The following is a 16,990-nucleotide window of genomic DNA, read 5'->3' on the forward strand; positions in this document are numbered from 1 at the left end:
ATGGGTTGTGCATATAACTTAAAGTCTTTCATTCAACATTCTGCAATTATCAACGTTTTTACAGGTGCTTCCTTATCTGTTATATCTCAACTGTCTCATCTCTTCAAATTATTTTACACTCTCTATGGTTCATACTGTAGTGGAGAGAGTGAGATGAGACAAGACTATGTTCACATTGGTATAATGTAACTAATGATTTCTGATAAAGTTCCAAGTTTGCTGGAAGTAAACAATAACTGTATGTAAAATCTCTTACAGCAATGTGAAATATTAAATACATCTGCTTTAATAAAGTTATCCATTATTCTTTTTTCCAATGCTGTTTTAAACAGAAGTTGAGTACTGGCAGGCAAGTTAACTAAATGCCCAACTGAATACACATTTTAATAATTTGTTGACACTGATTTGCTGCATCTTGTTCTAAATGCAAGATGCTTGCATTCATTTTGTAGATGTGGATTATTGCAAACCTGTTAAGCGCATTGTAGGGAAGGTTTGGCCATTTCTGTGCGAGGTTTGTAACTGTTTTCCTTTTCATCACATGAGGTACTTGTATTAGCATGGGTTAAGTCACATGTAAACAGAAACTGTGTGCAAGCATTTTATTTTTTCCCAACCTGCAGAGTGGGCTCTTTGAGTGAATTAAAGTGTTCAGTCTGAAAGAGACACTTAAAAATGTTTTATTACAGCATTACCTTTCCTCCTTCATTTCATGCTCCTATGAACTTATAAGATGGAATTTAGCCATACTTGTAAAACATAATCTGACAAAGTACCAACTCCTGGTGTACCATGAAAAGAAGATCAATACAAGGGTAAAATGTGGCTTCCTTTTCTTATGATTTTTGTAATATAACTTGATGTGCTTACATGTCCATAGATGATTATGAAAAGCAACTAGAACAAATTTGATCTCTTTATAAATCAATACACACTTTAAATATAAAAATACTGAAAGGACTGCTTAATTTTATGTATAAAAGTAATATTTTTAAAATACAGTTAAGATATAGTTTTCCTCCAAGATTTTTAAATCAACATGTATGTAATTCCCTCATTCATATTTCACACTTAAGCATTAATAAATAATGACAACAAAATAACATTATTCACATAAAACATCTGATACATCGCCTGTTTAATAAACTATTCAAAAATATAAACTGTTAATATGAGAAAATAAACACTAGATCTGATTTTCTTTTATGTTTAAACCACTAGTAGCAGATTTAATTACAGCCTCATCCCTCGTTTTGTTTTAGCACTGTCTGTAGATACCACAGTTACTGTAAATGGAATATTTATGTACATAAACATACACAGCTTCAATTCAGTTGGAATGTGTTGTGCAGAACACAAAACTTCCATTACAAAATAAATGTACAAGAATCATAACATGAACATTAATTAATCAAATATTACTTTCTACCAAAAATCTGGTTCTTTTTCACCTGAAATTAAACCTTTTCTAACTATATGATTGTGTGTGTAAATCACAAACACTCATGTTTGTATATCTTTACAAGGATTAAATTCACAGGTTTCCTTAGCTGTATTTTTAATTTTTACATAAAATCAATTCATTTTGTAATTCATCATTCATTTTCTTTAAAGATTTTCTCTTTTTAACTTACTACTGTTGTAGAGTTGCCTATTTTTCTCACAAAGAGCCAAAGGTTGCCTGGAAGGGTCAGTTTTAATCATTCACACCACTGTACACTAGCATGTCTGTCAGTAAACACTACAATGATGCCACATGAGGGATGCTTAACATTGCAGGTTATTTTGTCGTGATATCAGTAAAACTTGTGACATCAGGAATCATGAGAGGGATAATCTAATGCACTCGTTAGGCAACAACACAGCATGATGTATGAACTTCAAAAGCAGTATGTTAAAATATTTGTTGGTAATATTGTGGTTTTATCTCCAGAACACTCAGGGAACTGTGAAAGTACACTTAATTTAGAACTCTGACAACATTTATGGCTGTTGTATTTAATAAAACAAAACAAAACTACAATACACACCCGTATTTTTGAACAAGTACTATGACAAACTACTGTGAGAAAAATAAACTATCTTACATAAAATGCTAGCCATGTGCACAAAGTGAATAATTTGTAAATTCAAGAACCTAACATTGATATATAGTATATCAGTGATAAATGCACTATTTTTTTTACTTCAATAACTTAATGTTAACAACAAATTAACCCTAATTTTTGTAACAAGTAAAAGCCAGTTTTACAAAATCTTCGTACCACGGTAATAACGTGTTAAGTCATCATGTAGCACCTGTAATGTTTTAACAAATTAGTTTCATATAAAAGTTCTTTTAATTTCGTGCAAAGCTACTCGAGGGCTAGCTGTTCTTAATTTAGCAGTGTAAGACTAGAGGAGAGGCAGCTGGTCATCACCACCCACCTCCAACCCTCAGGCTACTCTTTTACCAACAAAGTGGGATTGACCATCACATTATAATGCCCCCACATCTGAAAGGATGAGCATGTTTAGTATGATGGGGATTTGAACCCACAACCCTCAGACTACGAGTTGAAGGCCCCAACTACCTGGCTGTGCCAGGTTCATGTAATAAGTACTGTAACAAAACATTGTAGTAAACCATCACACACATTTTCAATACAAGTTTTACAGAAATACGTTATATTATCTTTCATTAAAATGGTACAGTGGGATATACTACCTCAATACCAGGGTAATTTTGTGGTAGATCTTTGAGTAATATCTCATTAACATGGTATTTTTGGGACTTGGAATACATAAAAAAAATATTTCTGTTAAATCAATGTAGAAACTAGAATATCACAATATGCTTACGAGATACCATGAACAAAAGGATATTACTACAATATAGTATAAATTTTTGTAACTGATATTTCAAACTGCTGTTACTTGGTGAAACTTCATTACTACAAAATTGAGATGAAAAACAAAGACAATTGTACATTTCACACAACTTTAAAGGCATTTGTTTCCCCAATACCTGATAATGTGTTTGTCGATCCCCCCCCCTCAATTCTGTAATAGCAGTTTAACTACAAAAGGTTTGCTTGCTTCTCAATGGTTCATTCAGAATTAATGCATCTTCCTTGTATATTATGCATTTTGACTTAACACACACGACTAAATCTTTGGTCACAAAAACTGAAATTTAGTACCCATGTTTTATTTACTGTAAATTTCTTAAGACTACAAAACCTTGTACAATTGTATGTTTATCTGTTTCTAAGCTGAACACTTTAAGCTGTTATTTTATCACAGACTACTAAGATTGCTTGTTATTTAATGACTAAGTTTTTACAATAAAAATAAGTTCTTCCAATATTTTTGGCAGCTCCAAATATAACAGTTTAGCTGTTGTGAGAGCTTTTGTTATTCCTAATAAAAAAGTGCCAGGTAACTTTTGCAGCTCCAAACACAAGTATTCTACATTTTATCAGTTTTGTGTGTTTTTTTTAAATTTTATTAATTTGGTAAAAGCATATTTTTATACTTAGTACCATAATACAAATAATAGCAGTTCCATACTAATGGCATTTAAAATGCTTTACATACATATGTATGTATTATAAATTATACAAATCCTACTTACCGTATTCATTTGTCACAGTTAGTTTTAAAGAGAAAACAGAAAGAGACAAAAAAAATATCAGATCTTGAAAGCATAAGAATGTCAGGCCAGACAAATTGTGTGTATTTGAAATATTACAAAATGAAGTTTTAATTTAGAAGTGTCTTAAATTAAGGGTTGGATATTGCCACCTACCCTTAGCACTAGGTCCACCTGAGCTTGTTTATTCATGCGTATTGCCACCTACCCTTAGCACTAGGTCCACCTGAGCATGTTTATTCATGCGAGTGGAGAAAAGATTACCAATTACCATTAAAAATAAACATATTTCCCATTATCACAAAACAATAAGTGCAAGATTTTGCTATATCTAGTAACAGAAAAGATATTATGGATTTTACAGAATACTTAAATATATATTATGAAGAAGGTGTCCGAAGTTAGAATACAGTATGCCACCTCTAACTACAGTGACGTAGTGCTACCAGCTTCTTTAATCGTTGTTGACACAGCTGAGCAACGTTCTTCAGTTCATGCTAAAAAGATGAGGGAAGAAAACGTTACGTGAACTGTGGGAAAATACATCACTGTATGCAACATGAATTGCACTCATGTCTTGATAAAAAAAAAAGGTTTGTTAGACAAAAAAAAAACATGTTCATTGTTGAATAAATTGGTTTTAATACACTGAAAAGAAAGTTGAAAATACTTTTTGAACTTAATATCACACAATTTGATCTTTACTTTTAAACCTACAAAAAATCCAGTACAAAAGCATCTGAATCTATCTCTAAATTTTAATTCTGCAAGTAGATGAGAAATAGATTGAAATATTTTTAAAAAATCAGATTTTAAATTTAATGTTAAAGAGCAAATCATTTAGTAATGGCAATTTTTATGATCTGATTTAAAAGCATAATAATTAACCCTTAAACAGCAGGAATGTTGCAGGTGGCAGAATCAATTGATGATGGCTGCTATTTAAGGGTTAATTAAATACTTGCTACACAAAAGACAAGAGTAATACCAAACAACTCTCCATTTTGTTTAAACACTGAATTTAAGATATTTAGCATATATGTTTTTTTTCTAATACTATTATGTAGATATCTGAAACAGCTACCAGTTGATTTTTTACCTACTATAACAACACTGATGTAATTTCACACAGATTTTTAACCAAGGAAAACTGAGTATTCCACCAACAGTATTGTTTGAAATGCTTATTAATTATATATGACAGTCAAACAATGAAAACAATCATCACAGTTCACATACACTAGATAAAACTATTATTGCCACTGTAATGTAATAGGTTCCAAGTCCTAGATTTTTAGGCTGTGGATCAGAAGATTCAAGGTTTAAGTCAATCCCTTTAATAATTAAAAATAACCATACAATGATGAGTCCTGCTGACTAGGTGCTCTCCCTGTGATCAGTAGTTTTAGATTATAGACAACTATCTCCAAACTCTAGGGGTCTCTGTGTTGCATGTCATAATGTTCACATTGAAATACCAATACATAAGAGATATACTGGGATAGCAGTAAGTCTTCAGATTTATAACATTAAAATCATGGCTTCTGTTCCCCCCAGTGGACACAGCAGATAGCCCAATGTGGCTTTGCTATAAAAAAAAAAAACAGTTATCCCCATTTTAAAGTTTTTACATCCAATAAGCCTTCTGGTGCTTCATTTAATTAACGAAATAATTTAAGTTTGTCAGGTGTAAATTATATCATTTTTCATTTATGAAATTAAGTCAAATTTACAGGTCTATTATAGACATTAAAAAAACTTTAAATTTTGTAAAGGATCCTTAAGTTCTGTTTGACTTGAAAACACTAGGGTTGAAAGTGCTTCCACTGAGTGACATTGTAGGCATAGTGTGCTTTAAATGACAGTTACAGTAGGTGGGAAAAAAAAAAAGTAATTTAGCTATATGCACATGCTTGAAAAAAAAGAAAATATACATTGATTAATATTTATCATTAATACTCCACTATTTAAGAATTAAAGATGAGTTTTAAAATAAAACCTTTATAACAATTGTTTATACATTTCTTTGCCATTTCTTGTGATAAAACATCACAAGAGCACGATTCCTTTATGACAGAGCATATCTTGACAGAATATGGTACAATTTAAGATATTCACAAAATAAAGAATTTTGATCATGAAATATTATTTTCCAGCTTCGTAATTTGCTTGTTCTTTAAACATTTAAACCTTTTCTACATATCTGGTAATATTTAATTTAAAAATACATTTAAAACATTAAAAGGTTTTTAAAAAACCCCAAAACTTTTCCAGGAAACCATACAAATATAGAAATTTGGAAATATCTGCATTAGAACTAGTTATAACAGAACAGGTTTTGCACAGTAAACTATGGCATGTAATACTAAATTGACGAGTAATACTGTTCATTTTTTAATATACAGTAGACTATTATCATAATTACTAAAAACATCACTAGAGTTATTTGTCTACTTTTGTAGTATTTTTAATTTATGTTCCTATGAAAAGAATAAAATGTGTGAAACAACCTTCTAACACATGAGGATTACAGGAATACTTTTATGCAATACAAAAGTGCACTGAGTGAAGCACGAGACAATAACCAATTAGAATGAAGTTAAGAGTAAATAATTAAATACAAAGCAAGGTTTAACGTAAGTGTATGTTGTCATAATAGATACCAAAGTAATAACTATAAAACAGCAGGTACGGATAAGTGGTACTTTATTTCCATATTCTTTAATAAATATTTATCACAATTTCTATTGAATAAAATCCTTAGAATTTCAGTCTGGTTTGTATTAAAATTGTGTATTAAATGTACATAGCTATAATGACTAGTACCTGAAGAATATGCAGTCCTTTTGTTGAAAAGGCTAACAATTCTTTAACACCATCTCCTATGATGTCCAAGTACGCCAAGGACAAAAGAGGATGAGAAAATGATCGACGAAAAACAAGTTTATAGCATCCTGGGCTGTCGTCTTTTTTCTCTGATTTGTAGATGAGCAATTGCTGAGAGAAATGGTTATGAAAACATCAAAAATGCAGGAAATTAATTGAAGTAAAATGAAAAGTGTAGATTATTTGGTTTATAAAGTTATTTTAGGACAACAAGAGATCCATTGTTATACTTAGTGTCCCATCCATTAACCAGAATTAAAGGAGATGCTTTGATATGTTTTCAAAGTCTACAGAAAAGGCTAGCCTTAAGCTTAGAAATATTAGAATATCAAATCACTACACAGAAATGCTTCGAAATTTTCCAGATGGTAATGAAAGACAGGTGGAACTTTAATTTGGCTTTCCATGCCAACATTCATTATAATATTATCAGTGTCGCATACAACAGCTTGTTAAAAGTTTAGACTTGAAACCACAAGCTGATCACGTGACAGCAAAAACTGCAGTTTTAATTACCGTTTTAAATATTTATTTTTAAAATAAATAAATCAAATTAAGATAACATAAAACTAAGTTATAATGTCCTTAATATTAAAATATGTTTGTATTAAAGTGGTTTAATTAAATTTTCAATCTAACCCAGTAAGAAGCACAGAAGCAGATTTAAAAATGGCACTGAAGACACAGAATTAAGCTTATTTTTTAAGACCCAAAGTACTGCTGGTATGGTTTCCAAGGGCTATGTTTTGAAGAAATCTCTTGTCTACTACACCTGTAGCCCTTCTGCAACTATGACCAGATGTTTCAGAGTATTCTTCTGTGGCCTAGAAGCTATACACCATCTATACAACATTTTAATAACCACAAACTGCAAGATGTTCAGGATCCGTATTACCTCAGTCTTGGTGCAGCCCTGCTGTAGCAATGGAGTTGTTCTCAAAACTTAAGTTTAATTTCATTCATTTCTAATAGCTTACAGTCTTCACACAAGTCAACACCAATAAAAAAAAATCCATAAACTTAACATTGTATCAACAGTAGATATATTCCATAATCAATCAAAACTAACCTTTTTTGCTTTACATAATTTTAATCATTTTTTCATAAAAGCCTATTACATAAGAAACAATTGTTGCATAAATTTGCAAGCCCTAAGTAAGATACACATAATCCTCTACAGTATTAAGTTTGAAAAAGATTTATAAACTAAAAATGTATACATTTAAATAAACTTCATTATCCTTTAATTTGTAGGAGCAGTGTATATATAAAAAAAACTTAAAGTTAGCCTGTATCATTCTAATATTTATCAAGACTTCTCTGTAATAGCCTTAAGAAACATGAAAAAATTCATTCCAAAGACCAACTACACTGTTAGACAAACAAAACTGCCTTTGCTAAATAACCCTGCAAGTATTTATACTTGTGTACCATTAATTGTAGCAATCTCATTATGTGGGAAAAATGATGATACATTTACACTATCAGTCCTCTTAGCAATGTCATAAACCTGAATCAAATCTTCCCTAGTTCTTTTCTCAATAGAAAGCAAAGTCTGAGAGTTCTCAACCTATACTATAATACTAACCCTTTTCTATCAAATAAAACAGCTTATACAGCTTTAGGGCTTTTATGTGTCACCTTGTCAAATGCTTTCTGAAAATCCAGATAAGTAAGTAAAACCTATACCATTACCCTCATCTACATTTGAAACCATCCTGATTATACAAAAGAATTTTAAACTTTGTTAAAAGACTTTGAAAAGACTCTTCTATCAGACTTTCATACACCTTTCCAATTAGCACCTGTTCACTTGTCAAGGACTTACACACACACACAAATTGAAAGTTACTCTCATATCTAATTATTAACTTCTCTCAAAAACATAGGGGAATTATAAAATGGTTAAGAACTTTATCATTCTTTAAACTTCCAAATATTTTAAAACACATTCAGAATTAATATGATAATCATGTTTGCTCAATTCCATCAAGCAAAAGTTTGGCATGACAAACATCTCATAAATAATATCCATCAGTAAAAATGGAATACAAATTAGAGTTTGCTAGCACAGCCATCCAACAATACAATATCTGTCTTTCTGATATTTGATTAATAGGATGGCCTTACTCCCAGCTGCACATTTTGCTCCACCTTAAATGTATTTAATGAATTATGTGCCGTTAGGTTTTACCTTTTCAACCGACCTTGCAGACAAAGAAGAAAAATGATAATTTCCTAATTTACTGTTTCACCCATTTCTTTATCTTTTGCAATCTTCTAAACCTCGTCATACCAGTCAATTTAAATTTCTTCAAGATGCTTATTTCTAATTTTACCATTTACACCTTTTACCATCACCCCCCTTTTTTTTAAATAAGGAACATGTCTATCTTGAATATTTAATTTTTTCATGTCTGATCAGTAACTCCAAATAATTCAGTTGCCCAATTCACAACAAATAATGTTTGTCAAATCCTCAAAATTTGTAGCCAAAAGTTTTATTATATTCCTGATCTCTTTATACAGTAAAATAACAAATATTTAGAAATGATCACTGACTATCAGCTTTTCTCACACTATCCACCTTATTTATATATATTAGAAGTTAACAATATATCTAAAATGGCCTTATTATTAGTATGCTTCCTGTTCAGTTTTGGGAAAAAACCATCTTGAATGGTTTCTCATATTTCTGACCTCACTAACATTGAATACAACAGACAGTTATGCTATGCATGAACAACAATTAGTTCACTGTAAGAAGTGTGAGACAAATCACTACAAACATTTGAGATGGTCAGCCTCACAAGCAGAGTAGCAGTCATGTTTGTAAAGACCATAACTTTCAAAACCTCTACACCAGGCAGAGTTGCAACCTGCTGTCAAATGTCAATTATATTAACATCTTTCAAAATCTATATTTTCTAAAATGCAAAAGCTAATTATTACAGATACATGAACTTAAAATTTAATAGCTTATGACTACAAGCAGCTAAATATGAGTTTTGCAAGTTAATACAGTGTCATAGATAATACAACAGAAAACTACACCCTAAATACAATACACTTAAATCTGACCTGCCCATAAGTTCCTAGTGCTATTTCATTTTTTCCATCCATATTAATGTCAGCTACAATCCCACACGTCACACAGTCATAATAATCACTCTCTGGAAGAATTATCTGTTGAGTCAGATGATCTTCATAAACATTCCTGCCAATAGAGACCTTATTATATACAAGTGTTGATGAAAATGTGGTTGAACATTCTGTATATTGTAAAAAACACACAAATTTGTTTTAGTACACGTTTTACTTCAGTTACAGGTTTTCATAAAAATGACAGTTAAACTTGCTTTATGTGTTTCAGCATATATTTTTCAAATAGCAAGTTACTTAAACAGTTTTGTATATCTTTTGTGTAAGGTTTAAACATAGTTACCATGTAAAGAGCTCTTTATTTACATTACAAAATATCTATGAAAGAACTGGTAAACCACCATATCAATAAGTGTAATTACAAAAAAACATTTAATGTCCAAAACAAAATTTATCTGCTTTAAATTAAAACTATTTTATAATTTACTGATATTTCAAAGCATATATTGAAAAATTTCAGAAATGTCCTACTTCAACTAAAGTTTACCTGTCATATTTCAAGATTGTTTCTGCAAAAGTTCTGTAAATTAACCACTTGTCAGTCTACTTTTTCTATGTTAATTATATAGTTTTAATCAAATCAAGTTTACAACACCTAAATCAAGTGTACATTTTAATCATTTAGAAATACACAACAAAAAAACATTTCATTCCAAAAAACTTTCGTTAAAAATATGGATTCCATTACGACAGTCACACAGATCTTGTATCTTGAAGATACACTATGCAGAATGTTAGATATAACTTAAGACATACAAAAAGAAGGTTACGTAATATTTGTTCAATTTCATATTTTTTAAGAAATTACACAAACTTAAAACAAAAATATTCAAACAACACTTTGTGAAAACAAAACATGTAAAGATACACTATTATTCATAAGTTATGTCCAATTAGAACACATGCAAGCTGAAGAAAGTCCTTCACAGTAAAAAACACTCATTATAAGTAAAAACAATGTTTCTGTTAGACTTTTCCCTCTTGGAAAAGGTATGGGGGTCTGAGGTAAAAACTGGAAATTATGAACAGTTGCTAATTTCACACCTTGTGTATGAAGATCTGCCATCTAAATCATTTATTTCTTGCACTCCTGATTTTTCAAAATGTTCCCAACTTACCAGTAAACAACCGATGGTTCTAGAGTACTTACAACCAGAAGATGTATTTCTGGTAATTGGAATGTTATTTCTTTATCACCTCTCAGTTTCTTCAGCACATCTAGATGTGTCAAAAAGAGAATGAATGAAATAAAAACTAATTCACTCAAAATGGGCATTATTTAAACACTAAACTAATACATAGATTTTGTTAATATTTTGTCATCGTTATATATCTTTGATACTGCTGCAACATCATTTTACTTTTTTTTTAACAAAAATACAATTTTTGACAAAATGTTCAGTTCTACTTTTACTTTTAAATTATTATTTTACAAAGTATTGTATTTGTTAAATAATATCCACCTCAAAACTGTATTTTAAATACCATTTATCAGAATTACTTTAAAATACCCTTTGTTATTTTGACCTAAAAGACCTACCTATCTACAATGCATGCATTCTTTAAGCCTGTCTGTTCTGTTTCAAAAGCCAGTACAAATGATAAATCACTAAGTAATTTTTAAAATATCATTAAAATATTCACAAAAATTAAGAAACTTAAAAATAATTTAAATCATTAAGTATGAAAATGCACTACAACACTATATTAAGACAGCTAACAGGATTTAACCCTATTCTACATTTATTAATTCAGTTTCATATTTCCATGTTTATTATCACTGAATCCTTATATAGTTATTTTACCACATTACTAAACATTTTCTGAAACATCTCACAAATAATGAATAAAATAAAGTTGTTCAAAATAAAAAAAGCTTTAAATCAGAACTTATAAAAAACAATTTCACAGAAATAATACTTTGTAAAACTTTTGATATCTGTTGAAAGAAAAAGAAAGACTAGAACCTATTTCTGCTAATCTGTTCCTGCAGTTACTTTAGCAGTTAATGTTGTAACCAAGAGTAAATATACTGACCGTCTGTGATAAAAGATGGAGGAACGCAAACATTTTTCTCAGTAAAAAGTTTAACCTGTGATATTGGACTGTCATGCTCAGTACACATCATTGTCAAAACTTCTGGGCCTACGAGATATAACAGAAAAACTTAAAACTTGGGTTTGAAGTTCAAGAATAATCAAAACATTATTCAAAATATTGTAAAAGTATGCACTACCTGTGATTGTACAGTTACTTAAAATAATGTCTATCCTCACAGTACAGACATGTACCCTTCAGACACATGTTCTTAGAATGAAATCTTGTGTTTGTTATGCATAAGAATTCAGAAAATGATTTCATAAAATGTATTTTTGATCATTTTTATTTTTCAGTGAATTTTGGAGTTAACAGGTTACATTCCATTCATATCTTTCTCTCTCTCTTTTATTGGCTGAAGAAACAAAATGCCTGCATGTATCAAACTTCAAGCAACAGTTATTTTTAGTCTGTTTCAAAGAAAAACTAGCACTTTACAAAAATGTATCAATAGAAATAAATGCATAGAGAATGTCTGTGAAAAGGCTTGCCAATAAAACATGCATTTTTATTTGTTAATGGTTACTAATATTCACTTATTCAAGAATTAATTCATTTAGTCTGTAAAACGAAATTGAACAGAATATAGAACATTGAACAAAAACATTTACAAAAACGTATCAATAGAAATAAATGCATGGAGAATGTCTGTGAAAAGGCTTGCCAATAAAACATGCATTTTTATTTGTTAATGGTTACTAATATTCACTTATTCAAGAATTAATTCATTTAGTCTGTAAAACAAAATTGAACAGAATATATAACATTGAACAATTTATTACATTGATTTTATATAAATTCAAATGGACATGAAAGTGGTAGCATACCAAAGCTTGAGGAAGATGTTAGTACTAACCATTCCTATTCACATTAACAATGCACACTCGTATGTAGCCATCCTCACAACCAACAGCTGTCAACCTCTTTGTGTTCTCTTCAATATAACAGATACTGATTGTATGAACTCTAGAAAAGACCGAAGTAAGTCTAACTTTTACTGTCAAATTCTTTCCTGAGAAAGATTTAATGGTTTGGATATCCACATTTTCTTTACTTAACAAGTTATCCATATATTTCATCAAATCAGAGATATACTATACAATACGTTGGAAAAAAATACAACAGTGAAAGGACAAATATGCAAGTAAACATATTAGAAAATAAATTACAACTCAAAGCTTTACAAAAGACTCAAGAATGAATGATCAGAGCACTATTTCACAACAAGAATTAATCTTAGTGAGAACTAAGCCTGGTCTATTTTAAAATACAAGGTAAAAACTTCCTTATTTCAATAATTCCATTATATTTTTTTCTCCAATTTTGATAATCAAGTAAAATGAATTTTTATACAAATGTTTCACAGCAAACAGTGTATCTGAAAAGTCTGGAACCACAGCTAATTTGAATCTTCTTAATTACATATACATAACCAATTATGGTGTTATCAAAGCACAAGCAGGTTGAGTTAATTCTAATTTTAATCTACACTTGTTTTGAACGACAAGGACAGTGTGTGAATTTCATTCTATATACTTCATGGTGTGCCTATAATTCCAGACACCCACAGAATACCACAAACAAAGTTACTGACAATGACAAACCTAGCCCTAAATAATCTAGTAGTCAACTTCTACTAATAACATCAGTTCCAATTTAAATTTTTAGATTGAAAAACAGATAAGCATCTCTCCCATTGATCTGTATAAAAAATTAAATTAATGGAAGGTGTCATTACACTAAAAATAACTAACATTTGTCCATGACAAAGAAATCCATTAAAACTTTATTGTCTTTTGAATGTGCTTTACCCCCCCAGTGGCTCAGTGGTATGTCTGCAAACTTACAATGCTAAAAATCCAGTTTTGATACCTGTGGTGGGCAGAGCACAGATAACCCATTGTGTAGCTTTGTACTTAATTCAAAAACAAACAATGTGCTTTACCAACCTGTTTGATCTTAAGTGTTCTTCAGCTGTGGCATAGTGTCTCATAGAATGGCTCTAGGTTTTTCTCTTTTTTTCAAATATAAACATTTACCTCATAGCTCCATCACCTCTAGACCAATTTGAGATGTAAATACAGTTCTAGACCCAGAATGTCAAACCTTTTGATTTATGTATTTGATCATGCCCAAGGTTTTGTAGATTAATTTGCTATATTCCTACTTAAAAGAATTTCCATTTGAAGGTTAGGATATTGGAAATCTTGACAAGTAATAAAATTGAATCAGGCATACCTGTGCCTTATGCTTGATATTGCTGGTACCTAAAAACATAGCTAATAAAAACAGGTCTCAAATTAATTTACTCTAATTCTGTCTAAAAAAATTTCAAGTGCCACAGCTGCTGATTATTCACTCTTGTTTAACTTTCAAGTCACTTATATACTAAACATTTTTACTTTATTGTAGTATTTCTGTAACTTGGGAAATTAATCATAATAACTGTTGTTTGAGGATTGTTTTCTAACTTACATGCTGGGTAAATCATCAAACTCTGGGAAGAAGTCTGCCGTAGCTTGTTCAAAAAAACACTGCTGGGAGTGATCCTGGGTTAAAAAAAATTCAAAATTTAGAGTTAAAATGCTTAAACAAGTATATTAAGAAATGCATCAAGTTAACTTTCAGAAAAACTAATTATCCTTTAATAACATCTTAAAATGTTTTACTCCCTCTGTTGCAATTCATTGAAGAATCTAGTTAAAGATACATAACACTTTAAAATGTTTATCACAGTTTATTTTACAGTCAGAAAGTTCACTTTTAGATAACTATTCACAACTTTTTATATCCAAGTCACTACTATAAGAACTCGTGTTTTCTTGTTCATTTCATTTGATATCATATTCACTTCCATATAGTAATTATGAACAACAGTTAACATACTTGTCATATATGCCACTTAATGAGTTTAATTATAGTTTTTGTTCATTCATTATTTTTAGTACTTCAAACTGGTTATGATTTTACTAATTACTTCATTATAAAATCTTTAAAATTTGTAACTTTCACCAGTTTAACAACAAAGACTTTTATGTATTGAATCCTAACTTATACATTAGATTTACTCTTGAAAGGTTTTCAGTCTCTCTGAGCTTTACTTATCATTAGTGAATGATGAAAATCTACAACACATTCTTTCTTACCTCTCTATACAAATGGACCTTGCAATCACTCCCACTGAGAAGACATACAATTTCTGTTCCTTCACTGGTGTAGAGTCTAAAAAATATATATACATATACACAAAATACATGTACAAGAAAACTTGCAAATGTTTGATAAATAATTTAAGCCAAATAAAACATACACAAGACATTTCCCATATAATTAAATGCTTAAAATTAATCCTGATGCCTACAATATTTTAATCAAGATAATATTTTTAATAACCAAAGTTCACATTGCAAATAAAGCTTTAAACAGTCATTACTTAAAAAGTTAAAATGTAATTTTTGAAACAAATTTTGTTCACCATAAAACATTCTAATCTATAATGCAATACTGCAATTAAGAGTTTTTATTACAACAGGTTTTTAAAACATTCTGTTTAATGCACATCAATTATTATTTTCAATTATGATGCAGTGTTCTAATGATGTACACATTTTGTCATAGCACTGTATTTTTCTCAAATATCTTACAAATTTTCCAAAAGTAAAAGTGGTTTTGAGTTAAACTTCTTCAAAAGTCAACACATTCTAACACAATATACAAGTATGAGTTAAACTTCTTCAAAAGTCAAGGAGCCTTAGTAAGATAAAAGACTGCATTAGCCACAGATTAAGGTAAGTAGCTAGTGAGCTAGATTATTATTATGATCAATTATCATTCAAGTATATAGTTTAAGAATAAGACTAAAAGGTTGCTTTTAATCCCTGCTCAGTAACAAGTGAAAGTGAAACAGAAATTAGTCCTAGCTTAAAGTATATTTTAATATAAATAAAATATTAAATTCTTAACACACATTTGAAGGACAACAAGAAACCTCTTGGTCCATGAAGACTGTTCTATTCATTTCAGTATCTATTTGTCTATATTCAAACTCCAACTCCCCAGAAACTCTTCAAACCCTCTCTTGAATTTTCCCAATCCTATTACACCAACCAAATCTGAAACAAATCTATCCAAAAGGCTGCCTATTTTGTCTGCAAATAAAACCGTATAATTTGCAGATAATTTTAAAACATTATCCCCTAGTCCTACCACTCATCATTAAACAAAATTAGATGATGCACCATTACTATTCCCTTTATAATTATAAGGACTTCAATCAATCTCGTCTAATGTTTTTGAAGACCTAAAATTGTCCTCATATAACAACTCTTCCAATCAAAAAATCATCCTAGTAACCTATTTTAAACCATTTCTAACAACTCAAATGCCTTTTTTAAAGTAGCCCAACACTGAATACAATATTCTTTAAGGCCTAACCAGAGATCTGTACAAAGAATAGAAAACCATCTTTTACTTACATTGAATATTCCTATTCATGCAACCAAAGATTCTATTCATTTTCCTACTGGCAACAAAACACTTCCTGGATGGTTTAAAACAAATCGACTAACCACCAACATTCTTGTTCTATAGCACTACTAACTTATTTTGCAAAACACTTTTAATCAGTTTCCTCCAATGCTTTTGCCACCATAGATACAAGAATCACTAGCCTATAACTACATGGACAATGCCACCTTCCATAAAAATAGATATAATATTAACTAGATTCCAGTCTTCTGGCCCTTGCTCAAAGACACATGAATATGGGTATTTTAATACAATCATTCACCACTTCTTATAACCTTCCAATGTTAACATTTTTTTTTGGATCAAAAATGTATTTCCAATATAACTCACCTTCTGTTACACTCTTCCACTCCTCCAAAAGACTGAAGCAAGAGAGAAAAATCATACCAATACTTAGATGGGCAAAGGAAAATAAAACCTAGCAGTCAAGTAATAGCTGTAGTGTGAGGGAAGGTTAGTATTATTAGAAATACATTTTAGAATACTACATTGATAATGTTGAGGGACCAGTGAGGGTATTATTCATATAAAATGCATCTACATAGAGCAGAATTATGCCAATAGAATACACTGGTTTACAAAGAAATTGAGGCAAGCACAAAAATAGCTGTTTTAACCTAATTTGGGGGTGCTGAATTCAGATTTGAAATCCGTTTTTACTCATCACCTCTAGTTTTTTAGATA

General features: G+C 30.2%; 1 protein-coding gene across 4 annotated transcripts in view; it reads right to left on the reverse strand.

The window, feature by feature from the left end:
* Positions 1-899: 899 nt before the first annotated feature.
* Positions 900-16,990, reverse strand: part of LOC143226570 (KICSTOR complex protein kaptin-like) — a 29,007-nt gene continuing 12,916 nt past the window's right edge. For 2 of the 4 annotated variants that reach the window (XM_076457715.1, XM_076457716.1), the window contains exons 6-13: positions 14,926-15,001; positions 14,255-14,328; positions 12,636-12,766; positions 11,720-11,827; positions 10,801-10,900; positions 9,602-9,737; positions 6,461-6,631; positions 900-4,131 (exon numbers count right to left, since the gene is read on the reverse strand). In XM_076457715.1, the coding sequence (XP_076313830.1) occupies positions 4,057-4,131; positions 6,461-6,631; positions 9,602-9,737; positions 10,801-10,900; positions 11,720-11,827; positions 12,636-12,766; positions 14,255-14,328; positions 14,926-15,001 (871 nt within the window). In that variant the 3' untranslated portion in view covers positions 900-4,056. The remainder of the gene's footprint in view (positions 4,132-6,460; positions 6,632-9,601; positions 9,738-10,800; positions 10,901-11,719; positions 11,828-12,635; positions 12,767-14,254; positions 14,329-14,925; positions 15,002-16,990) is intronic. The other 2 variants (XR_013014675.1, XM_076457717.1) reach the window with 2 other exon arrangements.

The sequence above is a fragment of the Tachypleus tridentatus genome, chromosome 9 (genome assembly GCF_004210375.1).
Source record: "Tachypleus tridentatus isolate NWPU-2018 chromosome 9, ASM421037v1, whole genome shotgun sequence".
Classification (NCBI taxonomy): Eukaryota; Metazoa; Arthropoda; class Merostomata; order Xiphosura; family Limulidae; genus Tachypleus; species Tachypleus tridentatus.